At 36.5% G+C, this 22,176-nt stretch overlaps 2 protein-coding genes across 6 annotated transcripts in view; one reads left to right on the forward strand and one right to left on the reverse strand.

Annotated features, from left to right (window-relative positions):
• The window catches only part of ANLN (anillin, actin binding protein), a 107,794-nt gene that overhangs the window by 4,462 nt on the left and 81,156 nt on the right, over positions 1 to 22,176 (forward strand). The window lies entirely within an intron of this gene.
• Positions 1,600 to 22,176, reverse strand: part of MATCAP2 (microtubule associated tyrosine carboxypeptidase 2) — a 34,682-nt gene continuing 14,105 nt past the window's right edge. For all 3 annotated transcript variants that reach the window (XM_054692469.1, XM_037510254.2, XM_037510247.2), the window contains 5 exons: positions 18,956 to 19,099; positions 18,134 to 18,266; positions 17,328 to 17,633; positions 12,733 to 12,830; positions 1,600 to 4,303 (listed from right to left, as the gene is read on the reverse strand). In XM_054692469.1, the coding sequence (XP_054548444.1) occupies positions 4,142 to 4,303; positions 12,733 to 12,830; positions 17,328 to 17,633; positions 18,134 to 18,266; positions 18,956 to 19,099 (843 nt within the window). In that variant the 3' untranslated portion in view covers positions 1,600 to 4,141. The remainder of the gene's footprint in view (positions 4,304 to 12,732; positions 12,831 to 17,327; positions 17,634 to 18,133; positions 18,267 to 18,955; positions 19,100 to 22,176) is intronic.

Raw genomic sequence — 22,176 nt, forward strand, 5'->3', positions numbered from 1 at the left:
GAGAATCCTATCTGCTTCTTTTCCAGCCTCTTCCCACTTCCCAGTCATGCAACACACAATTCAATACCCTGAATTGAGAGAAATTGAGTTTTGGCAGCTTCCTACAAAGCTGGGGAAGCTGCACTCAGTATTTCCCATGGGAGAAATGCTGGGCTGAGATCTTTCTGGGTCCTAAGATGTACCATCCTGGGGGAAGGCAAAGTTAGACTGAACTTACATTTTTTTTTATAGTTAAAATGGTGTGTTGGAACCTCTCTGCTGCAAACCTGGACTTCCACAAAGGCTCTTTTGTCCAAGGGTGACTAAGTGTTTTCCAGGGTTCCCTGAACTGAGGCAGAGGGGGGATGTAATCAGTTCATGGGCTACTACAAAGTCCAAGCTGTGACCTAGCTCTGTATTCCTATTACCTGATGCATGGGTGGGCAAGACATAAGATGTGTTCCCTTGGCATAAGATGCTAGATCCCAAAGCTTCCACAAAAACATTTTTATGAAAAACATTTTATGAATGTCAGTCAGATTGAGAAAGCTGGATGAGGGGTATTTTAGTTGGTCATGTTGCTAACATCTCTCTGAAGTTGGTTGTCTTTGATTAGGATAACTGGATGGCTGGAAAGAAACAAATGCTAAGTAATCCCTTCTTTGTGTTCAAATTTCTACTCTCTCTTTGCTTCGTCCTCTTTTTCCCCAGGTCTAATTGCTTATAGTTCTTAAGGCCAGAAATCCAAGATCAAGATGTTGGCAGGCTTGATTTCTCCTGAGGGTCAGAAAGAAAGGATCTATTCCAGGCCTCTCCTTGGCTTGCAGATGGCCACCCTCGTGTCCTCTTCACATGGCCCTCCCTCTGTGTACTTGAAATTAAACATATTTCAAAAGTTCTCCCATAGCTAGCTGACAAACATTAGTTTTTCACATCCCGGCATTAATTCCTTTAGCTGTTGGAATCAGAGTGAACAAAAATGAATGAAATCATAACCTGCTGACAAGGCTTTCACAGTCCAGCAAAACTTTGAATTCTTATAAAATGGTGGTTCCTTCGAGCACCTGCTATAGGTCTCAAGGGATTCTCTCCAGGCTTCTGACAACCCAAACAGCTGCATTCATGGTCTACTACTGCTCCTGACTAAAGTTGCTCAGTTTTCAGACAAGCCTCAAAAAGAATGGTAATAAAATACTGTGAAGCTCACCATGTTGCAATTGATCTAGCTCTTTCTGCTTCAAATATGTGGGCATATTTGAACAAGTTTATGTTTCTTTGATAGCTCTCTCTGGGAATGGGACTGGCCATGCTGTAACCTGGTTCTGTAACACTATTTCCCACTGGACTATGATTTCAGTTCTTATCTTCCTCATCAGAGGATTGTTGGTGCTCAGCATAGATCCTCTTCTTCAACAGATTCTGATTAAGTATTTATGGAATGAACAAAGTAAATAAAAACAAAATCATCTCTCTCTCTTTCTGTTTGCCCTATGGCCCATGATAGTATAAGCTGAACTATTTAGAAGAAAGGTGAAGTGTGGTAAATGTAGTTATTTCTCTAGAAGAATGTGCATGTGGTCCTTTCAATAATTATCACACAATAAAAAGCAAGCAGTAACACAATAAAAATATAATTAGATTTTCAAAGAATAGAATTTTGCATGCATACATATCTACATATTTCATTTGAGAACTTCAGTACTATTTACTTCTATTATAGCTAGACATAAAATACCCAAATACATACAAAACAATACAAATTTTAAATATTTTTACAAAAGTGAAAATATAAAGACATGAAGACTATGGATTTATGTTTACAAATATTACTTTTAAGTCCTCTCTCATGTGAAGACCTAAGTGTGAGAATTTTTATCTGATAAACAACCATATGTTAAAAATTACAAAACTGATGAAATTCTAATCCTCAATATCCTACATAGCATGTAATTATTATAATGAAAATTAATATGATCTTCAACTATTCTTCCAAGTACTATTATTATAATTTTCTATTTATTGAAATTTTTATTTTACAGAACAAAATTGACCTTAATGCTATTTCCAGAGAGAGAATAAACATTAATCTTCAATACGAACTTTTAAAGATTAGAGCTCTTCAAGTATTTATGCTAATCTGAAATAATTTTTGGTTCATTGCTAACTTTTAAAGTAGCTTAAGACAATCAATGTGATTTAAGTTCATTTTTTGTCTAGATAGTACTCGTGTTTTTATCTTTATACCAAAGAAGTAAGGCAAGAATTCTTTAGTTAAGGGACTAGAACCACTGCAAATAATCCTTCCAGTAGGAAATTAAGGCTGTTGTGATTTTCCTTTATATTTAAACTATAATGTAAAAGATCAATGGTGTTATTGCCTACAAATGTTGAATTTACAGTTATTTGAGCTTAAATTACAAGACATAAAGTTTGCTATCTCTGTCTATACTTTTTCGTTCCAGTTAATAAGACACCATTTTCATAATCACACTCTGATAAGTTTAAAGATGAAGTCAGAAAACACTAGACAAAGCTGAAACTGCATGACTCTGCTACAAGGAAATAATGTTTGAGGAGTAAAGGGTGGTTTTCCCATGTCTGGTTAGCATTGGCACACTGGGCCCCCAACCCTGCATAGAACGTGCAGGCCACACTCCAAGCTGTCAAACACGTATGTGGGCGTTTTAAATGTTGCAAAAGGTCTGACTTGCTACTGCCAACGTTGAGATGGAAGTAGTTCTAGAAGCAAGAACCACCAAGCTTCTAATTGTATATCCTATTTGCTGCAACATTCTAGGTATTTGAAAGAGAGGAATTACATAGCTTGCAAAGATTTTCTAAAATATTTTCTAGCATAAATGTGGCTTTGCAGTATACATCTAACAGTGTTAGCACCATATTTCAGTCTGAATTGAGGTAAAGAAAAAGTCTCAAATAGCTTTGGGTAGTAATCACAGCAGCGTTTTAAATGGTGTTTACTACACCAGTATTGTTTCTGATCATTCAAATTAGTTGTTTGAGGAGCCATTTGATCCTGTGTGTGTGTGTGTGTGTGTGTGTGTGTATCTCCAAGGATATATCAACATTGATACATTACAGAGCTAGATATATTACTTTTAGCAGAAAAAATGTAACTTCAAAAGTAAGTTCAAATGATGTCATTAATAGGATGATGAAATTTTGATAAAATACACCGAGGCAGCATCATAAAATCAATTTATCAAATGACAACATTCAGAAATTCCACTTTTCAAACCATGGTCAAATTTACCATAGACACTGTCCAGTCAACATCTAGCTCCTATGTGATCAGTCTATTTGTCCCTTACTAGTAGCTTTACTTAATAAAAAGATGAGTACCTTCTCTCTTACACAACTATTTTCATTTCTGTAGACAAACCTCTCTGGAACTTGAATTTATTATTTATATAAAAGAATGTAGTGAGAAAGATCCTAAGAAAATTTGGTTAAAATTTTGAAGGTGTTAAAAAAATAAAAATTAAAAAATTTTTTGAAGGTGTATAATAACTTTCAGCATATGAAAACAGAGATAAGAGATAATAAGGGAAACTGAGGTAATTCTCTAATTTTAGCACCTAGAAGCTGATAAGGTGAAATGATAATATGTAAAATAAAGAACTAATGAAAACTTTTAAAAATACTTCTCCCCTCTTAAGCATCGCTTAGCAGAAATAAGAAATATTACATAGAACTAGCTTTTTGGGATATAATAAAAGTAACTTTTCAAAGGAGAATAATTGCTATTTGTCAAACAAAATGTAGCCCTGGAGTGTGAACAATACTGGAAGTCAATCTCTACTCACAAGTATTCTTGGTGCTAAAGCAGAAGCCCTAAGACCAGCATTTACTGTTCAGGTAGAAACTTATTGCTCAATTTGACCAAGATTCTTCAAAAACACTCATCAGTAGTATTTTCATCTGACAGTTGAGATTCAGATGAAAATAAGACTAACTTTCTCCTGTAGCCTACAGAAACATTACCAAATTTTAAACCTAAAATTTCAATTGCATATTGCAGACCATTTTTGAGAAAACTCAAGTAAACTAAGTCATTTTTCTTTTATAAATTTGTTGGTGCTAACTGCACCTAATTGGTAATATACATAGAGGAATAACTCAGCTATGTTGGCAAGAATGCTAATTAACATATAAGATCTTTCAGTTCCCTATCTGTCAGTTCATTCACTTCCATAATCTTCTCCAAATGTTCCATGTATCGGTCATGGTCCTGCAAGAAGTGGGGAACCCTCATGTTTTCAATAACTGCCAATCCTTTCAGACGATCCACATCTTCATAAGAAACCTGAAAAAAGGAAGAAGGTTCATCTAATAAAGTATAACTACAAGTCACATTTTGAAGAGCAACTTCTTCCCTGCAGTCTTAAGTGAAACTTTATGCAGACTGTTTTCAAATTTTATAACAAAATCAGTGGCTTCCTTTTCTTTACTGTATAAAATAAGAATGAATTTACCTGTTCCCTTTTATCATGACCAAAAAAAGGTAAAAAGTCAGTATTTCTTTTTTACAATGTATGCTTTCTCATTTCAGTTATTGTCCCTGTGAAATTCCCACCATCACTTTAGAATGATGTAAAGAATATGTAATAATAATAACCACAACAACAATAATAATAACAATAATAAATACAGGCAGTCTTTAAAAACAAAAAACAAAAAAAGTCAATATTTGACTTAACACTACCTTTGTGTTTGAAATTATGCAATTCAGGGTTAGAAATTATACAACTAAGCAATATATTTGTGTGAGAGACTCTAAACCTAAACAGACCTACTGACTAAATCTACATAAAAGAATTGAGAAAACAGCCAGGAAATAAATAGCATATTTTTACACCAGGAAAATAAGCACAATTGTATACTGGATTTCTGCTTATATTTAAGAAATATAATGATTTGTGCTTTCTGTTAAATTTTCTTGTTTTTATTTTGAATTTCCATACTTAGAAAAATTTTACATCTTTTATTTTTCTGTGTTAGGGGTTAATCTTTCATATGTATCCATATTAATTTTAGGGGCAAAATTTTTTAAGTCCTATAAAATATCTTTGCAATTTTAAATTTCAAAACATGGCTGAATTTAAATACCGTGTCTTCTTATTTTTTTTTTTTTTTTTAGTAAGTCACAAACTTTTTTTTTTTTAAATAATAAATTTTATTTTTATATTCCCCATACAATTGCAGCCCCCCCATTCTGACCCCAATCCCTCCCCTCCCGCCCCGCCCCCCTAAAGGTGTCTCTGGTTCATAGTTTTTTGTTGATTTTGATTTTCACTTTCTTATAGTTATTCATTTTCCTGGTCCCTTATTTAAGTTTTCTAGATTCCTGCTATGAGTGAGACCATCGGGTATTTTTCTTTTTCTTTTTGGCTTATTTCGCTGAGCATGATCCCTTCCAGAGCCATCCATGTTGCTGCAAATTGCATGTGTTTATCTTTTTTGAATGCTGAGTAATATTCCATGGTATATATGTACCACATCTTCTTGATCCAGTCATCTATTTTTGGGCATTTGGGTTGTTTCCAAAGCTTAGCTATTGTAAACAGTGCTGCTCTAAACATAGGGGTGCGGGTGCTCTTTGGAATTGATGTTTCTGTGTCCTTTGGGTAAATACCTAGGAGTGGAATTGCTGGATCATATGGAAGCTCTATGTTTAGTAGGTCCAGAAATCTCCACACAGCTCTCCACAGTGGTTGGACCAGTTTGCACTCCCACCAGCAGTGCAGGAGAGTTCCTTTTTCTCCACATCCTCGCCAACATTTGTTGTTGCTAGTTTTTTTAATATGTGCCATTCTCACTGGTGTAAGATGGTATCTCATGGTAGTTTTGATTTGCATTTCCCTGATGACAAGTGATGTTGAACATTTTTTCATATGTCTGTTGGCCATTTGCATTTCCTCTTCAGAGAAGTTTCTTTTTAGCTCTTCTGCCCATTTTTTGACTGGATTATTTTCTTTGTTGTTGAGTCTCATCAGCTCTTTGCAGATTTTTGTGATCAGTCCTTTATCATTAGCGTTGGGTGCAAAAATGTTCTCCCAGTTGGTGGGGTTTCTCTTTGTTTTTGTTATTGTCTCTTTTGCTGTGCAGAAGCTCTTTAATTTGATGTAGTCCCAGCTGTTGATCTTTGCCTTCACTATCACTGCTTTGGGTGATGTGTCTGTAAAGATGTCTTTGATGTGCAAATCACGTAGTGTTTCGCCTATATTTCCTTCTATATATTTTATGGTTTCAGGTCTTATGTCTAGTTCTTTAATCCATTTTGAGTTGATTTTTGTGTATGGTGTGAGGTAGTGGTCAAGCTTCATTCTTTTGCATGTAGCGACCCAGTTTTCCAGGCACCATTTATTGAACAAACTTTCTTTGCTCCAATGCATAGTCTTTGCTCCTTTGTCAAAGATTAGTTGACCATAAATCTGTGGGTTTATTTCTGGATTTTCTATTCGATTCCATTGGTCTGTATGTCTGTTCTTGTTCCAATACCATGCAGTTTTGATGATTATGGCTTTGTAGTATAGTTTGAAGTCTGGGAGTGTGATGCCTCCATTCCCTTCTTTTTTTTTTTCAGGAGAGCTTTGGCTATTTGGGGTTTTTTGTGATTCCATATGAATTTCATCAATAATTGTTCTATTTCTTTGAAGAATGACATTGAAATTTTTATTGGAATAGCATTGAATCTGTATATTGCTTTTGGAAGGATGGCCATTTTAATAATGTTTATTCTTCCAATCCATGAGCAGGGGATGTCTTTCCATTTCTTTGTGTCTTCTTCTATTTCTTTTAACAGTGTTTTATAGTTTTCTTTGTATAGGTCCTTTACCTCTTTTGTTAGATTTATTCCCAAATATTTGATTTTTTTTGTTTCAATAAAAAAAGGTATGGTTTTTTTTGATTTCTTCTTCTTCAGATTTATTGTTTGTGTATAGGAAGGCTACTGACTTTTGCATGTTGATTTTGTATCCTGCCACTTTACTGAACTGATTGATGAGTTGAATTAGTTTTTCTGTGGAGTTTTTGGGGTTCTCTATGTATATTATCATATCATCTGCAAATAGTGATAGTTTGACTTCTTCTTTTCCTATTTGGATTCCTTGGATGTCTTTCTCTGTCTTATTGCTCTGGCTAGGACTTCCAGTATTATATTGAAAAGCAGTGGTGAGAGTGGACATCCTTGTCTTGTTCCAGATCTTAATGGAATTGCTTTCAGCTTTTCACCATTGAGAATGATACTGGCTGTTGGCTTGTCATAGATGGCCTTTATGGTGTTGAGGTATGTTCCTTGTATCCCAAGAATTTCAAGGGCTTTTATCATGAATGGGTGTTGCACGTTGTCGAAAGCTTTCTCAGCTTCTATTGATATTATCATATGGTTTTTATATTTCTTTTTGTTGATGTGTTGGATAACGCTGATTGATTTTCGGATGTTAAACCATCCTTGTGTCCCTGGAATGAATCCTACTTGGTCGTGGTGAATTATCTTATGGATACATTGTTGGATTCTGATAGCTAAAATTTTATTGAGGATTTTTGCATCAGTGTTCATTAGGGAGATTGGCCTGTAGTTTTCCTTTTTTGTGTTGTCCCTGTTTGGTTTTGGTATTAGTGTAATGTTGGCTTCATAGAACGTGTTTGGTATTGTCCCTTCCTTCTCAATTTTTTGGAAGAGTTTGTGAAGGATAGGCACTAATTCGTCTCTGAATGTTTGGTAGAATTCATTTGTAAATCCATCAGGTCCTGGGCTTTTGTTTTTGGGGAGGTTTTTGATTACCATTTCAATTTCGCTGCTTGTAATTGGTCTGTTTAGGTGTTCTATTTCTTCTTTATCTAGCTTTGGGTGATTGTAGAATTGTAGGAATTTGTCCATCTCCTCTAGATTGTTAAACTTGTTTCCATATAACTGTTCGTAGTAGTTACTGATTATTCTTTTGATTTCTGCTGTGTCCGTTGTGATTTCTCCTCTTTCATTGATGATCCTGTTTATTTGTGCTTTCTCCCTTTTTTCCTTTGTGAGCCTGGCTAGGGGTTTGTCTATTTTATTGATTTTTTCAAAGAACCAGCTCTTGGTTTCATTGATCTTTTGGATTGTTTTTTTAGTTTCAATTTCATTTATTTCTGCTTTGGTTTTTATTATTTCTTTTCTTCTAAGGGTTTTGGGGGTTTTTTGTTGTTCTTTTTCTATATCTTTGAGCTTCGAGATTAGGTTGTTTCTTTGAGTTCTTTCTTGTTTCTTGATGTGAGCTTCTATTGCTATATATTTTCCTCTTATTACTGCTTTTGCTGCATCCCATACATTTAGGATATTGGTGTCCTCCTTGTCGTTCAATTCAAAGAATTTTTTAATTTCTTCTTTGATCTCCTCATTAGTCCAGTGGTCTTCCAGTAGTGTGGTTTTTAATCTCCATGAGGTAGAAAAGTTCCTTGCCTTCTTTTTATGGTTTATTTCTAGTTTGATGCCTTCATGGTCAGAAAAGATGGTTGATATGATTTCAATCTTGGTGTATCTGTTGATGTTTGTCTTGTGCCCCAGTATGTGATCGATCCTGGAGAATGATCCGTGTGCGCTTGAGAAAAATGTGTACTCCGTTTTTTTGGGGTTTAGTGTTCTATAGATGTCTGTTAAGCCCAATTGCTCTAGGTCCTTATTTAGAGCTTTGGTTTCTTTACTTATTTTTTATCTTGTTGATCTATCCATTGTTGATAGTGGTGTGTTGAAGTCTCCCACTACATATGTGTTTTCTCTGATGTCTGTTTTCAGAGAGGACAACAGTTGTCTGATATATTTTGGTGCTCCTTTGTTTGGTGAGTATATGTTAATGAGTGTTATTTCTTCTTGAAGTATTGTCCCCTTGATCATAATGTAGTGACCATTGGGGTCTCTTTTTATCTTTTTGAGTTTGAAATCTGTTTTATCTGATATAAGTATAGCTGTTCCTGCTTTCTTTTTTGGTCCATTTGCTTGTAGGATTGTTTTCCATCCTTTAACTTTGAGCCTATTTTTATCTTTTATAGCTAAATGTGTTTCCTGGAGACAGCAAAAGGTTGGGTTTTGTTTCTTAATCCAGCCTTCAACTCTGTGTCTTTTTATTGAAGAGTTTAGTCCATTTACATTTAGAGTTAATATTGATATGTTAGCATCTGTATTTGCCATTGTGTTTGTCTTTCCTTTGATTTTATTTATTTATTCTTTTAATAACTTTTTTTTTTTTTGGCCTTCTTTCATTGTTATTCGTCCCTCTGCGGTTCTGGCTTTAGGACTCCTTGTAGTATTTTTTGGAGTGGGGGTTTAGTTGTAATGAAATTCCGGAGTTTCTCTTTGTCTGGGAAGGTCCATATTCTTTCTTCAAAGAGGAAGGAGAGCTTTGCGGGATAGAGTATTCTTGGTTGGCATCTGTTTTCTTGGAGTCTGTTGACTATGTCCCTCCACTCTCTCCTTGCCCGTAGTGTTTCTTCGGAGAAGTCTGATGTCAGCCTGATTGGCTTTCCTTTGAATGTTATCTGTTTCTTCCCTCTTGCCAGCTTCATTATTTTTTCCTTGTCCTGGATTCTTGGGAGCTTTACTATTATGTGTCTTGCTGTATTTTTCCTTTCGTCGTGGAAGTTTGGTGTTCTTCTTGCTTCTTGTATATCAATTTTCAGCTCCTTCTTCACATTTGGGAAGTTCTCTTCAATTATCTCTTTGAATATTTTCTCTGTCCCTGCATCTCTCTCCTCTCCTTCTGGTATTCCTATAACTCTTATATTTCCTTTCCTCATGGAGTCAGATAGTTCCCAAAGTCTTTCTTCGTTCTTTTTCCTTCGTACTTCTCTTTCCTTTTCTGTTTTGGTTCTTTTTATTTCTGTGTCTTCAAGAGAACTTATTCGTTCTTCCATTTCATCTATTCTGCTTTCATTGCTTTTCCCAGAATTCTTTAGTTCTTCCATTAATTCTTTGATCTCCTGCATTTCTTTTACTTCCCTCTTTAGGGACTCAATTTCATTCTTCTGACCATTGTTTTCCCTCTTTAGGGACTCAATTTCATTCTTCTGATCGTTGATTATTTTTCCCTTATCATTGTTTTCCTTTATGACTTCTGTCAGTTTTTTAATCACGGCAATTTTAAATTCTCTTTCTGGAAGGCTCAGAAGTTCTTCCAAGTTACTGTCATTGCAATCTGGGGGCTGGTTTTCTTTTTGTGGTGTGCTTTTTCCCTGGGGAGTTGCTAGGTTGCGTGTGGTTCTTCTACTCCCTACTGTCTGTTTTCTAATTTGCCGTATGCGTTGGGACACTGTGTTGTTGGGACTGGCCGGCATCTTGGGTGAGCTTCTCTGCTCCCCTCTGGTTCCTCCAGGAGCCATCTGTCAGTTTCAAGCAGTCTTTACTGGAGAAAGGTCCCTGTTCTAAAATGCCGATATGGGGACACACTCCCCTGTGCGCCTGGTCTGCCCCGGTGGTGGGTTCCTGCTCCCCCTCTGGGCTTGGACTGCAGGCCAGAGGGGGTCTGGCGTGGGTGAACTTCCCCTGCTCACCTCTGGCTCCTGAGGAAGCCTTCTGCAGGTAGTCTTTACTGAAGAAATGTCCCTGTTCTAAAATGGTGATGTGGGACACACTCCCTGCGCGTCCGGTCTCAGGCACACTCTTCTGCGCGCCTGGTCTGCCCCGGCTGTGGGTGCTCGCTCTCCCTGTGGGCTCAGACTACTGGTCGGAAGGGGCCCGGCGTGGGCTAACTCCCCAGCTGGCCACTGGCTCCTCCAGGAGCCTCTGCTGGTTTCAAGTCACTAGGTGGCGCCAGAGATCTCTCTTAGAGCCCTTGGGGAGCTGATTTTCCACCCCGTGGGACAGGGAACAGAGCAGGAATGGTAGGGTAAACCTCAACGGCTTTGGGGTGCTGTGTCTGCCTTGTGCCCCACCGTTGTGGGGAACCCACGCCCCTAATTTCGTGCCCCGGGTCTCAGGTCCAAAGCCCTCGGTTCCAGGTCGCGGGCTTCAGCCCAGTTCAGTGGTGCGGGAATGGTGCCTTTTGAATCCCGCTCCCGTGCCTGGGCGCCTGGTTCCTGCTCACTCAGTGAGGGCCTCCGCGCGTCTCCCCGCAAGCCTAGGTCGCAGGCGTGGGGACCTTAAATACCAGTGTCTTCTGATCTACATTCTTCCTGGTTTAGTAGGAAGATTTTAAATAAATCGTGTTCATATTATATTTGCATTTTATTAAATTTCTTGTTATTATTAAAATTTATTAGGTATTTATGCCCCTAAGTGCAATACAAATAGATTTGCTTTGATATTGGTGGGGTTTAGTAATTTTTAAACCATTCTAAGATTATATTAGAACAGAGTGTATAAATATCCTGATATTGGGAAACAAGTTATCACTTTAAGAGGAGGTACAAATACAAAATGGGACAGGCTGTCTGAAAGTGTCTTGTGGTGTCTAATTCAAATTAGAGTGCTCTTATGATTTAAAACAAATATATATGATGTGATCATTCAATAGGCCTAGAAGCAAAAGCACCCCAGTAGAAATGAATACACCTAATACTTAGATCTATTTCTCTAAATACCACTTCCCATTAAGAGGAATCTGGGTTTTCTTGGAGAAATAGCTGATCTCAGATTTGTGTAGCAAAGTATAAGACCAGAATATTTTACTTTGCCAGAAAACATGGAGATATATTTTAGAAAAGGCAAGCATAACCACTGGAAGGGTTGAATAAAAAACTTAAAGTTCTTAATAATACTGAAAAAAGGGAAAGTGAAATGTAACAGAATCCCAGGATCTCTATTGCTATCATAAATGTAGTAACTGATTTTGGCAAACGGTTGTTAAAGCCATTCCTTGAAAGATTGCTAAGGAACTGTACATTAGTAAGTATAAACCCATGGATTACTATTAACTTGATAGGGAAAAGGTACCTTTACAAGGGAGATACCTGGTAGATACTAACTTACCCAGGTGATCAAACACACCATACCAATAATGAGACAAAATGACATTACACGCTTTCTAATGTGACACAATAGAAAAAACACAACTGAATTATGTAGTATTCTTGGCAAACATGTTTAACCTGAATCTAATCATAAGGAAACAATCTGACAATCCAGACTGTACGACTTCTCAAGAAAACTGTTCTGGACATTAAAAATGTCATGAAAAACAAAGACTGGGGGATTGAAGGGAACTGTTATAGATTAAACATTATAACCAAATGTAAGGTGTGAATCTTGACTAGATCCTGAATCACATAAAAGTGGTATAAAGGACATACTGAGGACAATCTAGGAAACACAAAGTGGACTGGTTTTAGATATTACACTGAATCAATGAGAACATTTTTAAGAAAATCGAATGGTCATGTCACAGAAAATCCTTATTTTGGGGATATTTAGGCTGAAGTATTGAGGGGGGTATGTTATATCTATAGTTTACTTTAAAATACTTTAGAAAATAATGCATTTAAAAATAAAACTACACACACACACACACACAAATTTCCTATTTTCATCTTTATTTCTTTTTATCCACAAAGAAATCTTGCAATTTAGCCTTCCTTATAAGCTAATTCTTGTGAAAAACAAAATGAAACTTTGTGGGCAATCCAAAGTCTAAAATTTTCTGACAAAAACTTTTATTATTTCCTCCCTCCTGTTATCACATAACTTTAAGTCTTAATCATGAAGTCAAGCTGGATAAAATGCTGACCTGGTGAGCTTAGGGACTATGTGTCAGTGGTTTTACTCACCTTCCCCAGGGCAGTCAACAGAGGAAAGTCAATACTCTCTCTGTATCGGAGGATTTGCAGGATGCCATCCAGGTACACCTGGTCTTTACTGAAACACCCTGGAGAGACCAGAATAGCATTTACCTTCTGATGTTTAAAAAAATTACTAAGTAATCAGATACTAACCCATTACCTTTACTAACCCATTACCTTTACCTTTTCAATCAAAAAAATTGAAATTTGCCACATTTAGTTTAACTGTTTTCATAACTTTTTTTGGGAAATAGCAGGATAATGTGCGGACTAACTCCTCTAATAATTCCTTCAGAGGCCCTACTCCTTTACTACATAGCATTATATCTTAGTTATAAAGAAATACTGGTAATTTAAAATATATAGTCCATAAATAATAATCCTTCCCTTCTCCCCACCCTCACCAATCAATCAAAACCTTAGCTTCCATAATGCAATGAGGGTATCTGGACAGAGAGGCCTAGGGCAGGATAGCTATGGAGCATTTAAGTCTCTTCCAGTGTGGAAACCCTGGATTTCAGAAACTCCTAATTAAAAAAAAAAAAATGCCCCTTGCCACATTAAAAATAGCTAAAGTGATTTTTATACTATCCCTTCCTATGAAAACAAGAATTAGAACCAGATTTTCTATGTAGGTTCAGAAATAGAAAAAAAATATACGAAGACAAGAATAGCAGGAGCAACTCAAGATCTGAGCTTAGGTTAAAAGAGAAAATCTTGGGCCTCCCCTGGTGGCGCAGCGGTTGAGCGCTGGGCTGCGAGGCTGCCCCCAGCCTCTGCAGCACCTGTTCGATCCCCTGCGATCCCCTGCCGCGGGGGAGGGTCCCACATGGCACAGCAGACCTCTCCTGCTGCGTCCGCTGCTCCCCTCAGCATTGTACTTCGTCAGTCTGCCTGTTCTGTTTCTGGCTCTGGCTCTGGTGAATTCTCTCACCCTCCTGCGCTTCTGACTATACCCAGTGCTTGTATAAATAAATAAATAAATCTTAAAAAAAAAAAAGACTTCTTAAAAAAAAAAAAGAGAAAATCTTTCTTCCACTGTAAAAATTTTTGAAATATAGCTCTATTAAATAGATGAAAATTCTATATAAAGTAACATTAAGAAATTATTGTTCATCTTGTTAGGTATGCTAATAGCATGGGGATTATGAAAAAAACTGTCACCAGGTAGAGATGAATGTTGATGCACATAGTAAAAAGGATAATATGTCTGGAATTGGCTTTAAAATACTACAGGAACTTGGGAGAATAGATGAACAACAGTTAGAAAATGCTAACAATTACTAAGATAGGGTAGGTGGGGTACTGTATTGAGGTTTCAGCATGTTAATGGCTCTTCTTTCATTTAAAAATTTCAATAATTTTTTTAAGTAAGTAAAAGAGAAAAAAAAACTACTCTAAAAATGGTGTGCCCTTGTGGGGCGTCAAGAGCAACACAAAAACTCTGCATTTGGGCAAAGAATTGAAATGTAGACAAGTGGATCTAAAAAAGAGATGGGAAATGGTAGATACATTGTCCATCTGAAATTGAGCCTAGAGATTGCTTTGCTTTACATGCAAAGCAAGGGACATATGTCTTCCTCTTCCCTGCTTCCTGTCTTTTCTGGTTCTGGCTCTTAAGCACCATACTTTCATACAACTCCATCAGGTTGACCAAATGTAAATGTAGATGGGACAGCTGACATGGCCATTTCAGGTTTAAGTATCTCCAAATAAATAGCTTAAAATAATTTTAGAAGAAAATGTGTTGATATATTAAACTAATCTGAAAAAGAAAATGATTTTTAAGTGAACATTTCCTAATGATTATCCTTTTTTCAAAGGCATTTTTATATAGCCTACCTTATAAGCTAATTGTTGTGAAAAACAAAACAAAACTTTATGGGCAACCCGAAGTCCAAAAGTTTCTGACAAAAACTTTTAAACTGTTAGAGTAGCATATTTACTTGGAATCAGAACTGCTTGTGAAGATCAGCCTGCACTGTCTGTATGCCATTTTCTTATGCCATGTCTCTATTTTCTTCAGACAAAAAATAATGATAACAGTAATAATGTGCTAGGAATCCTTAGTGAAATTAATAGATTAGGCAAGAATCACTGATGGATGATAAAACCACTAGATGAAACAGGATATTCACACAGTATCTATGACTGCAAACATCAATTATTAGAAAGTGGGAAAGTAAAAGGAACTTATGCAAGGCTAAGAGCTCATAATATCCACCTTAAGCAAGGATCAAACTTAGCATTTCTTTTTTTTTTTAATTAATTTATTTATGCATACAAGAACTGGGGTACAGGCCAGAGGTGTGGAGGTTTGTGTGTGAGAGGATTCACCAGAGACAGAGTGGGGAACAGAATAGGCAGATTAACTGAAATACACTGTTGAGGGGAACAGCGGGCGAGTCAGGAGAGATCTGCTGTGCCAAGTGGGCAGCTCCCTGGCCAGGGATCAAACTCATGCTGCAGTGGCTGTGGATAGCATCATAGTGCTGTGTCTTAACCCCTTGTGCCACCAGGGAGGCCCCAAACTTAGCCTTTCTAAAGGTGACACATTAGGTGGTTCTAGATGTGATCCATTATCACTTAGCTAGTATGTTGTCAAAAATATTTACCCTGAATCTAATTACAGGCAAATAATAAAATAACATTCAAAGTGTGGCCACTCCACAAGAACAGAAGCATAGACTTAAAAAGTCAGAACCATGAAAAATAAAAAAAGATAGGTAAGACTGCTCTATATTAAAAGAGGCTAAACAGACTTAACTACCAAAGTAATGAGTGAACTGATGGGTCTAGGTGTAACAGCTCTAAAGGACATTTTTAGAATAGTTGAGAAAATCTACACAAGGTAAATGTATTAATTAGTTCAAGATGCTGAATTAATGCTCACTTTCTTATGTGCAATAACGACATTTTACCCTTCCTTATTCTTAGGATTGCATCTCAAGTTTTCAGGAATAAAATGTCAAGTGTACAATTTACTTTTTTTTTTTTAATAGAGGCGTTTTATTTATTTATTTGTTTGTTTGTTTCTTTGTTTTGTTTATACATGCACTGGGTACAGTCAGAAGCGCTGGAGGGTGAGAGAATTCACCAGAGCCAGAGCGGGGAGCAGAGCAGGCAGAGGGACCGAAGTACACTGCTGAGGGGAGTGGCGGGAGGCAGGAGAGGTCTGCACGCCATGTGGGACCCTCCTCCGGTGGCCATGGAGCAGCCGGGGATCAAACCGGCACCGCGGGCAGCTTCGCAACCCAGTGCTCAACCGCTGCGCCACCGGGGAGGCCCTGTACAATTTACTTTTAAAAAGTTAGAGAATACCATCACAAAAGTAAAAAGACAACCCAGAATGGGAGTAAATCCTTGTAAATACACCTGACAATATATTTGTATCTAGAATATAAAAAAACTCTTTAAGACTAATAAAAAGACAAAAACACAAAAAATGGGCAAAGGGTCTCTAAATAGACAAATTTTCACAAATATTTGTTTTACAAATATATTAAAGAAAATTTACAAATGACAAAGAAAATTTACAAATATTACTGGTCTTCAAGGGAATGCAAATCAAAATCAAAATAAGATTAAACCACTTCACACCCACTAGGAATGGTTATAATAATAATTTTAAAAAAGAAGAAGAAAACAGCAAGTATTGGTGAGACTAAGAAGAAACAGGAACTCATAGACTACTGGTGGGAATGTAAAATGGTACCGTCACTATGGAAAACATTTTGGCAATTCTTCAAAGGGTAAAACATTGTTAACCATGTGTCCCCACAATTTCAGTCATAAGTATATATCCAAGAGAATTAAAAACAAACTTATACAAGCGTTCATAACAACATTAGTCATAACAGCCAAAAAGGAGAAACAACCATGGTATGATACCACTTGTCCATGGTATCAAGTGATTAAAAAAAGTAACATACCCATGCAATGTAGTATTACTAAGCAATACAAAGGCCTGAAATACTGATACATGTCACACAATAAGGATGAACCTTAAAAACATTATTCTAAGTGAGAGAAGTTATCTACAAAGGATCATATGATTCCAAGTGTATAAAATATCCAAAGTAGGCAAATCTGTAAAAGTAGATAGTTGCTTAGAGGTGGGAATAAGGGAAATGGGGGCTTCTAATGGGTACTGGCTTCTTTCTGGGATGATAAAAACATTGTGGAATTAGTGGTGATGATTGAACAACTCAATGGTATGTTCTAAAATCACTAAAGTGTACATTTTAAATGGGTGAATTATATGGCATGTGAATTATATCCAAATAAAAGTTGCTAAAGTCATAGAAAGAGAAAGCAAAAATGGCAAAATATTAACCATTGGTAAGTCTAGAGGAAGGATATATGAGTGTTCATTCTATCACTCCATATTTCTGCAGGCTTTAAATTTTTCAAAGCAAAATGGGAATGAATAATGCTAACAAATGTGGTTACTTGGACTGACCTTAAGTAGCAATGGTTTAATTTTTCATTGGTGAGAGAATTCTGATAGGCAGATTAAAATAAAACCCAAATCAACAGACATCACCCAATAAGTCAGAAAACCTACAGTAAGGGACACACACCTGGCTGGGAAGTATCAGTCCATCCCCTCTTGGCTCGTACACAATAATCCCATCTCGTATTTGGATCCTTTACAAATTTTCCAATATCTTTGAAGAGTTCGCAAAAAGACATTTGGCTGGCTTGATAAACAGTGTAGTAGAGGAGGGCAGCTCTCCACAAAAAAGGGTCTTTTCTAAACAGGACACTGTGAATACTTGCCAGTCCTTCCTCTGTGGGATTGTTTGGCTTTAGGTCATGTTTTTTACGGCCAGTCCAACTGTTCCATGGCTGCTGGAGATTGTTAATACCTCGAAAATAATGTGTGCCTATGGAAAAGAAGAGTAACATGGAAAATAAGAAATGCTACTCTTGTTTTAATTCTTCTCCAAAAGAAGCTTCCATCAACAGCTCGTAAACCAAAATGAATGTGTGCCTACAAATCAAAACAAAATAGAGAAAATACCTACCCTTAAAGTCTATTAGACTGCCATCAAAAGGATCACATCTTATTAAGTATAACTTTTATAGTAATTTGTTTTTAAGGGAAGAATCATAGACTTGATATCTGAAAAAAAAAACTCAGCAATTACTTAAGTCCCTCAGATATCAGTGGGAGAACTGAAATCCAAGGGAATTAAATGGCTTTTCAAGTGCCCTGACAAAATCTAATTTGAAATGAGACATCTTAGCTTTAGTTTAAGTGGATGCTAAGAACTTAAAAACTTTTTCCAAGCACTACTAAAAAAAAGACTTATTATAGGAGATGATTTCTTTGAAGCTAATTTCTGTTATTACAGTTGAACAAATGGAGAAGGGTTGCCCCTACCTATTTCATGCCTCAGCATTCCCTCCAGCCAGTGTTCACGTGCAGTGGAAATATTGATGGTTAGCGTTGGACAACCATTTACTACTGTCATTGAAGCTCGGGAAAGTAGGTCCTCAGTGAGATGCACTACAATCTAAAGAACAAGAGTAAAAATACATACAGACTCACACACACACACACACATTTATATATATTTATATAATAAAACAAAATGTAAAGATGAGGAAAAAGCTTTCTCAGGAAACAATGGGCCAATAAATTAATACATTTTCTTTTGCTTACAACCACTTTGACTCTCCCAGAAACTAAGAAGAAAAACAGCAGACCCTATCATTTCTGACCCTTCTAATTTTGAACCTTTGGGAACTGAGCATTGAAAGGAATATATATACCATGCTGAGGAAGACACAGAGGACTTACACTATTCCTCTACTGTGCTCTCATATACAGTCCCTTGCTAAAATGATACAAAGGAAGGTGCAGAAGCCTGCATCCTTTTCATTGATAGACCAAATTTTGTTTTGAAACTGAACCCTAGGCACAAGCTACTAATGAGAGAGGTCATTGGGGTAAGTATCTTCATTAATAATTTTCAGAAAACAATTCACTTAATTTCATAAACTACATAAGCACGGCAGTAAGAAGACAAACAGAAAGAAATTGAACACAACAATTCAATATAAATTTAAATTTATATTATATAGTGGGAAGTCCAGATGGCTAAATTAGTAAATGGGGTTAGGAGTATAAAACCTGCTGAAACTGGCAGTGGGGAGTTAAAATGTCAACAGTCAAATACCCATGTTTGCTCATGGTTCATACCTCACCCATGCAGCCTTCTTTCATCATGTACTTCCTAACGTGACTCCAGATTCGAGTTTTAGAGAGCAGGCTACCACCAGTAGCCTGTTCAAATTTTTCATAACTTCCATATTTCTGCAAAGTTAGTTCCATAATATTGATGGACTGTAAAGGAAACAGAGATAATGAAATAGCCTATTGCTTTGAAATGAGCAATAAACCAGTTATATTCTTATTTATGAGGGCCTGGTCTATGTTTATTGATTTCCAAATCAAACTGCAACTGAAGTACTATATCTTTCTCATCCTAAACAGATTTCACTATTTTCATAAAAATTTATAAATTTTCATAAAAATTTTTCTTTGATATGATGACGTTATGATAAAGGGGCTCAAGTACTGCATCTATTGTCAACATCTGACAGGCTAAGAAGCTAAGGCATAGAAGATCCTTAATTTCACTAAGATCATTTGACAGTATTTTTCTGGAGAAAATTTATCTTCAGAAGAGTCACTACATATAAATTCCACTCAGATAAGGGAAAAAATGTACCCATTTTTAAAGACCACACACATAAAAAATCAACTTTTTTTTCTGTTAAAATCCTCTAAAATTGGGGGCCTCTCTGGTGGCCCAGGAGTTAAAGTCTCAGCGCTATCAAGCTATCACCAGACAGTGCAACATGAGTTTGATCCCCTGTCAGGGAGCTAACCCTTAAGGCATAGCAGACCTCTCTTGTCTCAAGTCACCTGCTGCTCCCCTCTGCAGTGTATTTCAGTACACTATTCTGCTCCTCACTTTGTCTCTAGTGAATCTCCTCACCCCCCACACCTCTCCTACACCCCAGTTCTTGTATGCATAAATAAATAAAAATAAATCATTTAAAAAATCCTCAAAAATTGAAAGTTTTCCTCAGTTGCTCTGGCAGAAAACAGTTTCAACATTTCTAAAAATACTTTTATGTTCAACCCTTGTGAAGCACATTGCTGGGACATAGTAAGTAGCCAATACCAAAGTAGACATGAATCATACACTTATAATAAAAAATGTCTTCAATAGGCTTTTCTGTTCCCAAAACTATTATAGAAAGCTTGACTATAAAAGTGGCGTCCAAAGGCAGGCAGCACTGGCATAGCATGGGAGCTGGTTTCCAATGCAAAATTTTGCATCCTTCATGCCTACTGAATCAGAACCTACAGCTTACCAAAATCCTCAGGTGATTCCTATGTAAACAGTGAGATGGATTCTCAGAGAATGAGAAAATAGCACAAATATACTGAGCTAATTTATTCATGTGAAAACTAGAATGATTAAAAGAACAAGTAACTAATTAAAAGCCAGTTTTAGTAGATTAGCAAAGATGTTGTGAACACACGAGTCATTCATATATCAAACAGAATGAGAAGAATGTAAGAAAATGACCTTAAAAGCTTCAGAGGAGCGTTCTATAGTGGACTGATATTTAGACCTAAAAAAATGTTAAAGATTTTATTTTAACTTACACTTACAGGTTTCTAGAAGTATGTACTTAAGTTTGGATGAAAAAAAAATTTTAAGGCATATGTGAATTGAGTAGGCATATGCAGTTATCTGGCTACTACTTATTATAACAGATATACTAAGATATTAGAATTAGAAATATTAAGAATATTAAGAATTAAGAAATTTAGAATTTAGAAAACTTAAGTATAGATGTTTCTTGTCACCAATAAATGTACTAGGAGAAAGTTATTAAGTATTCATATGCCTAAGTTTTACTCATATTCATACCAGGGAACAAAGATTTGATTGGAAATTTACATTGAAAAAGTTTCCTAGGCGGGGCCTCCCCGGTGGCACAGGGGGTTGAGCACAGCGCTGTGAAGCTGTGCACAGCCTCTGCAGTGCCGGTTCAACTCCCGGCCAGCCCGGGAGATTCTCACATGGCGCGGCAGACCTCTCCTGTCTCTCCCACTGCTCCCCTCAGCAGTGTATTTCGGTCCTCTGCCTGTTCTGCTCCCTGCTCCATCTCTGGTGAATTCTCTCACCCTCTCGCACCTCTGGCCTGTACCCTAGTGCTTGTATAAATAAATAAATCTTAAAAAAAAAAAAAGTTTCCTAGGAAAGATAAAGAAAACATCTTGGCAGTTTATTTAGGCAACTTTTATACCTATAAACTAATTATCTGATCCATCAAACACTGAGTATAAATAGTGGTGGTTTTTGGAAGCTAATATAATTTTCCCATCAAAATTACATAAAATAGCATTGTAGCCTTCATTTCATTTTAACTTACATGGCACCATCACGGTGGCCACACTACATGGAAGCAACATCCATGTTTCCAAAGGCTTATCTTAATACTATGTCATGTCCAATCATTCTTCTTTGACTCACTGCTAGTGGGTGCAGGGTTTCTTTTCTGGGGAGATGAAATGTACCAGAATTTCATAGTGGCTATGGTTGAAAATTTCTAGATATAATGAAAATTACTAAAAATTAAATAATCACTGAACTGTACATTCTAGATAGGTGAACCATATAGCTTGTGAAATATATCTTACTAAAACTATTATAAAAAAAGTACAATGTAACATTTTAACCACTAATCCAGAAAATGAAAAATCTCTACATGAAACTTTCTTCATTATCTTGAATTACACAACAAACTTTCTGAAAAAAATCTCACCATTTTGTTAAATAATCTTCTTTGGTTTACTTGCTGATCCTATTTACTGTTAAGTTGGAAATCTGACCATCAACCACAAGTCACTTCAACAGTCATGTGCTAGAAAATTATCTACTTTCTTAACTGCAATTTCCACTTAATGTAAAACTATATACAACAGGGACACTAACGTGATATCAGTCTGGGTGGTGATGTAGAAAGACTAGAAGTCAGAAGATCTTTTTACATTGGTGCTCCACTACCTACTGACTATGTGATCTTGGGCATGTCATTTTAACTTACTTAGGTTTAGTTTCTTCACCAACAAATGGAAATAAAAATCTTTGTCCCACTTATTTCACTGAGTTGTTCTGAGGACAAAATTAGAGATACAGACAAAAAGAGAAGTGGAAAAAAGGAACATGAGAGGGGGGGTGGGGCTGTGCACATGTTTTGCAATCAATTCCCTATATGACTATAACAATATTTAAGTTGCAGCAAAAAACTGCTGAGATTTAGTGTTAGAATTTAAGGCAATTAGTTTGATCTTCATCTAATCCCAGTCCGCCCTTCATTCTTTCCCTTTTTAGAAAA

The sequence above is a fragment of the Talpa occidentalis genome, unplaced genomic scaffold, assembly GCF_014898055.3.
Source record: "Talpa occidentalis isolate TD23 unplaced genomic scaffold, MPIMG_talOcc4v2.1, whole genome shotgun sequence".
Lineage (NCBI taxonomy): Eukaryota > Metazoa > Chordata > Mammalia > Eulipotyphla > Talpidae > Talpa > Talpa occidentalis.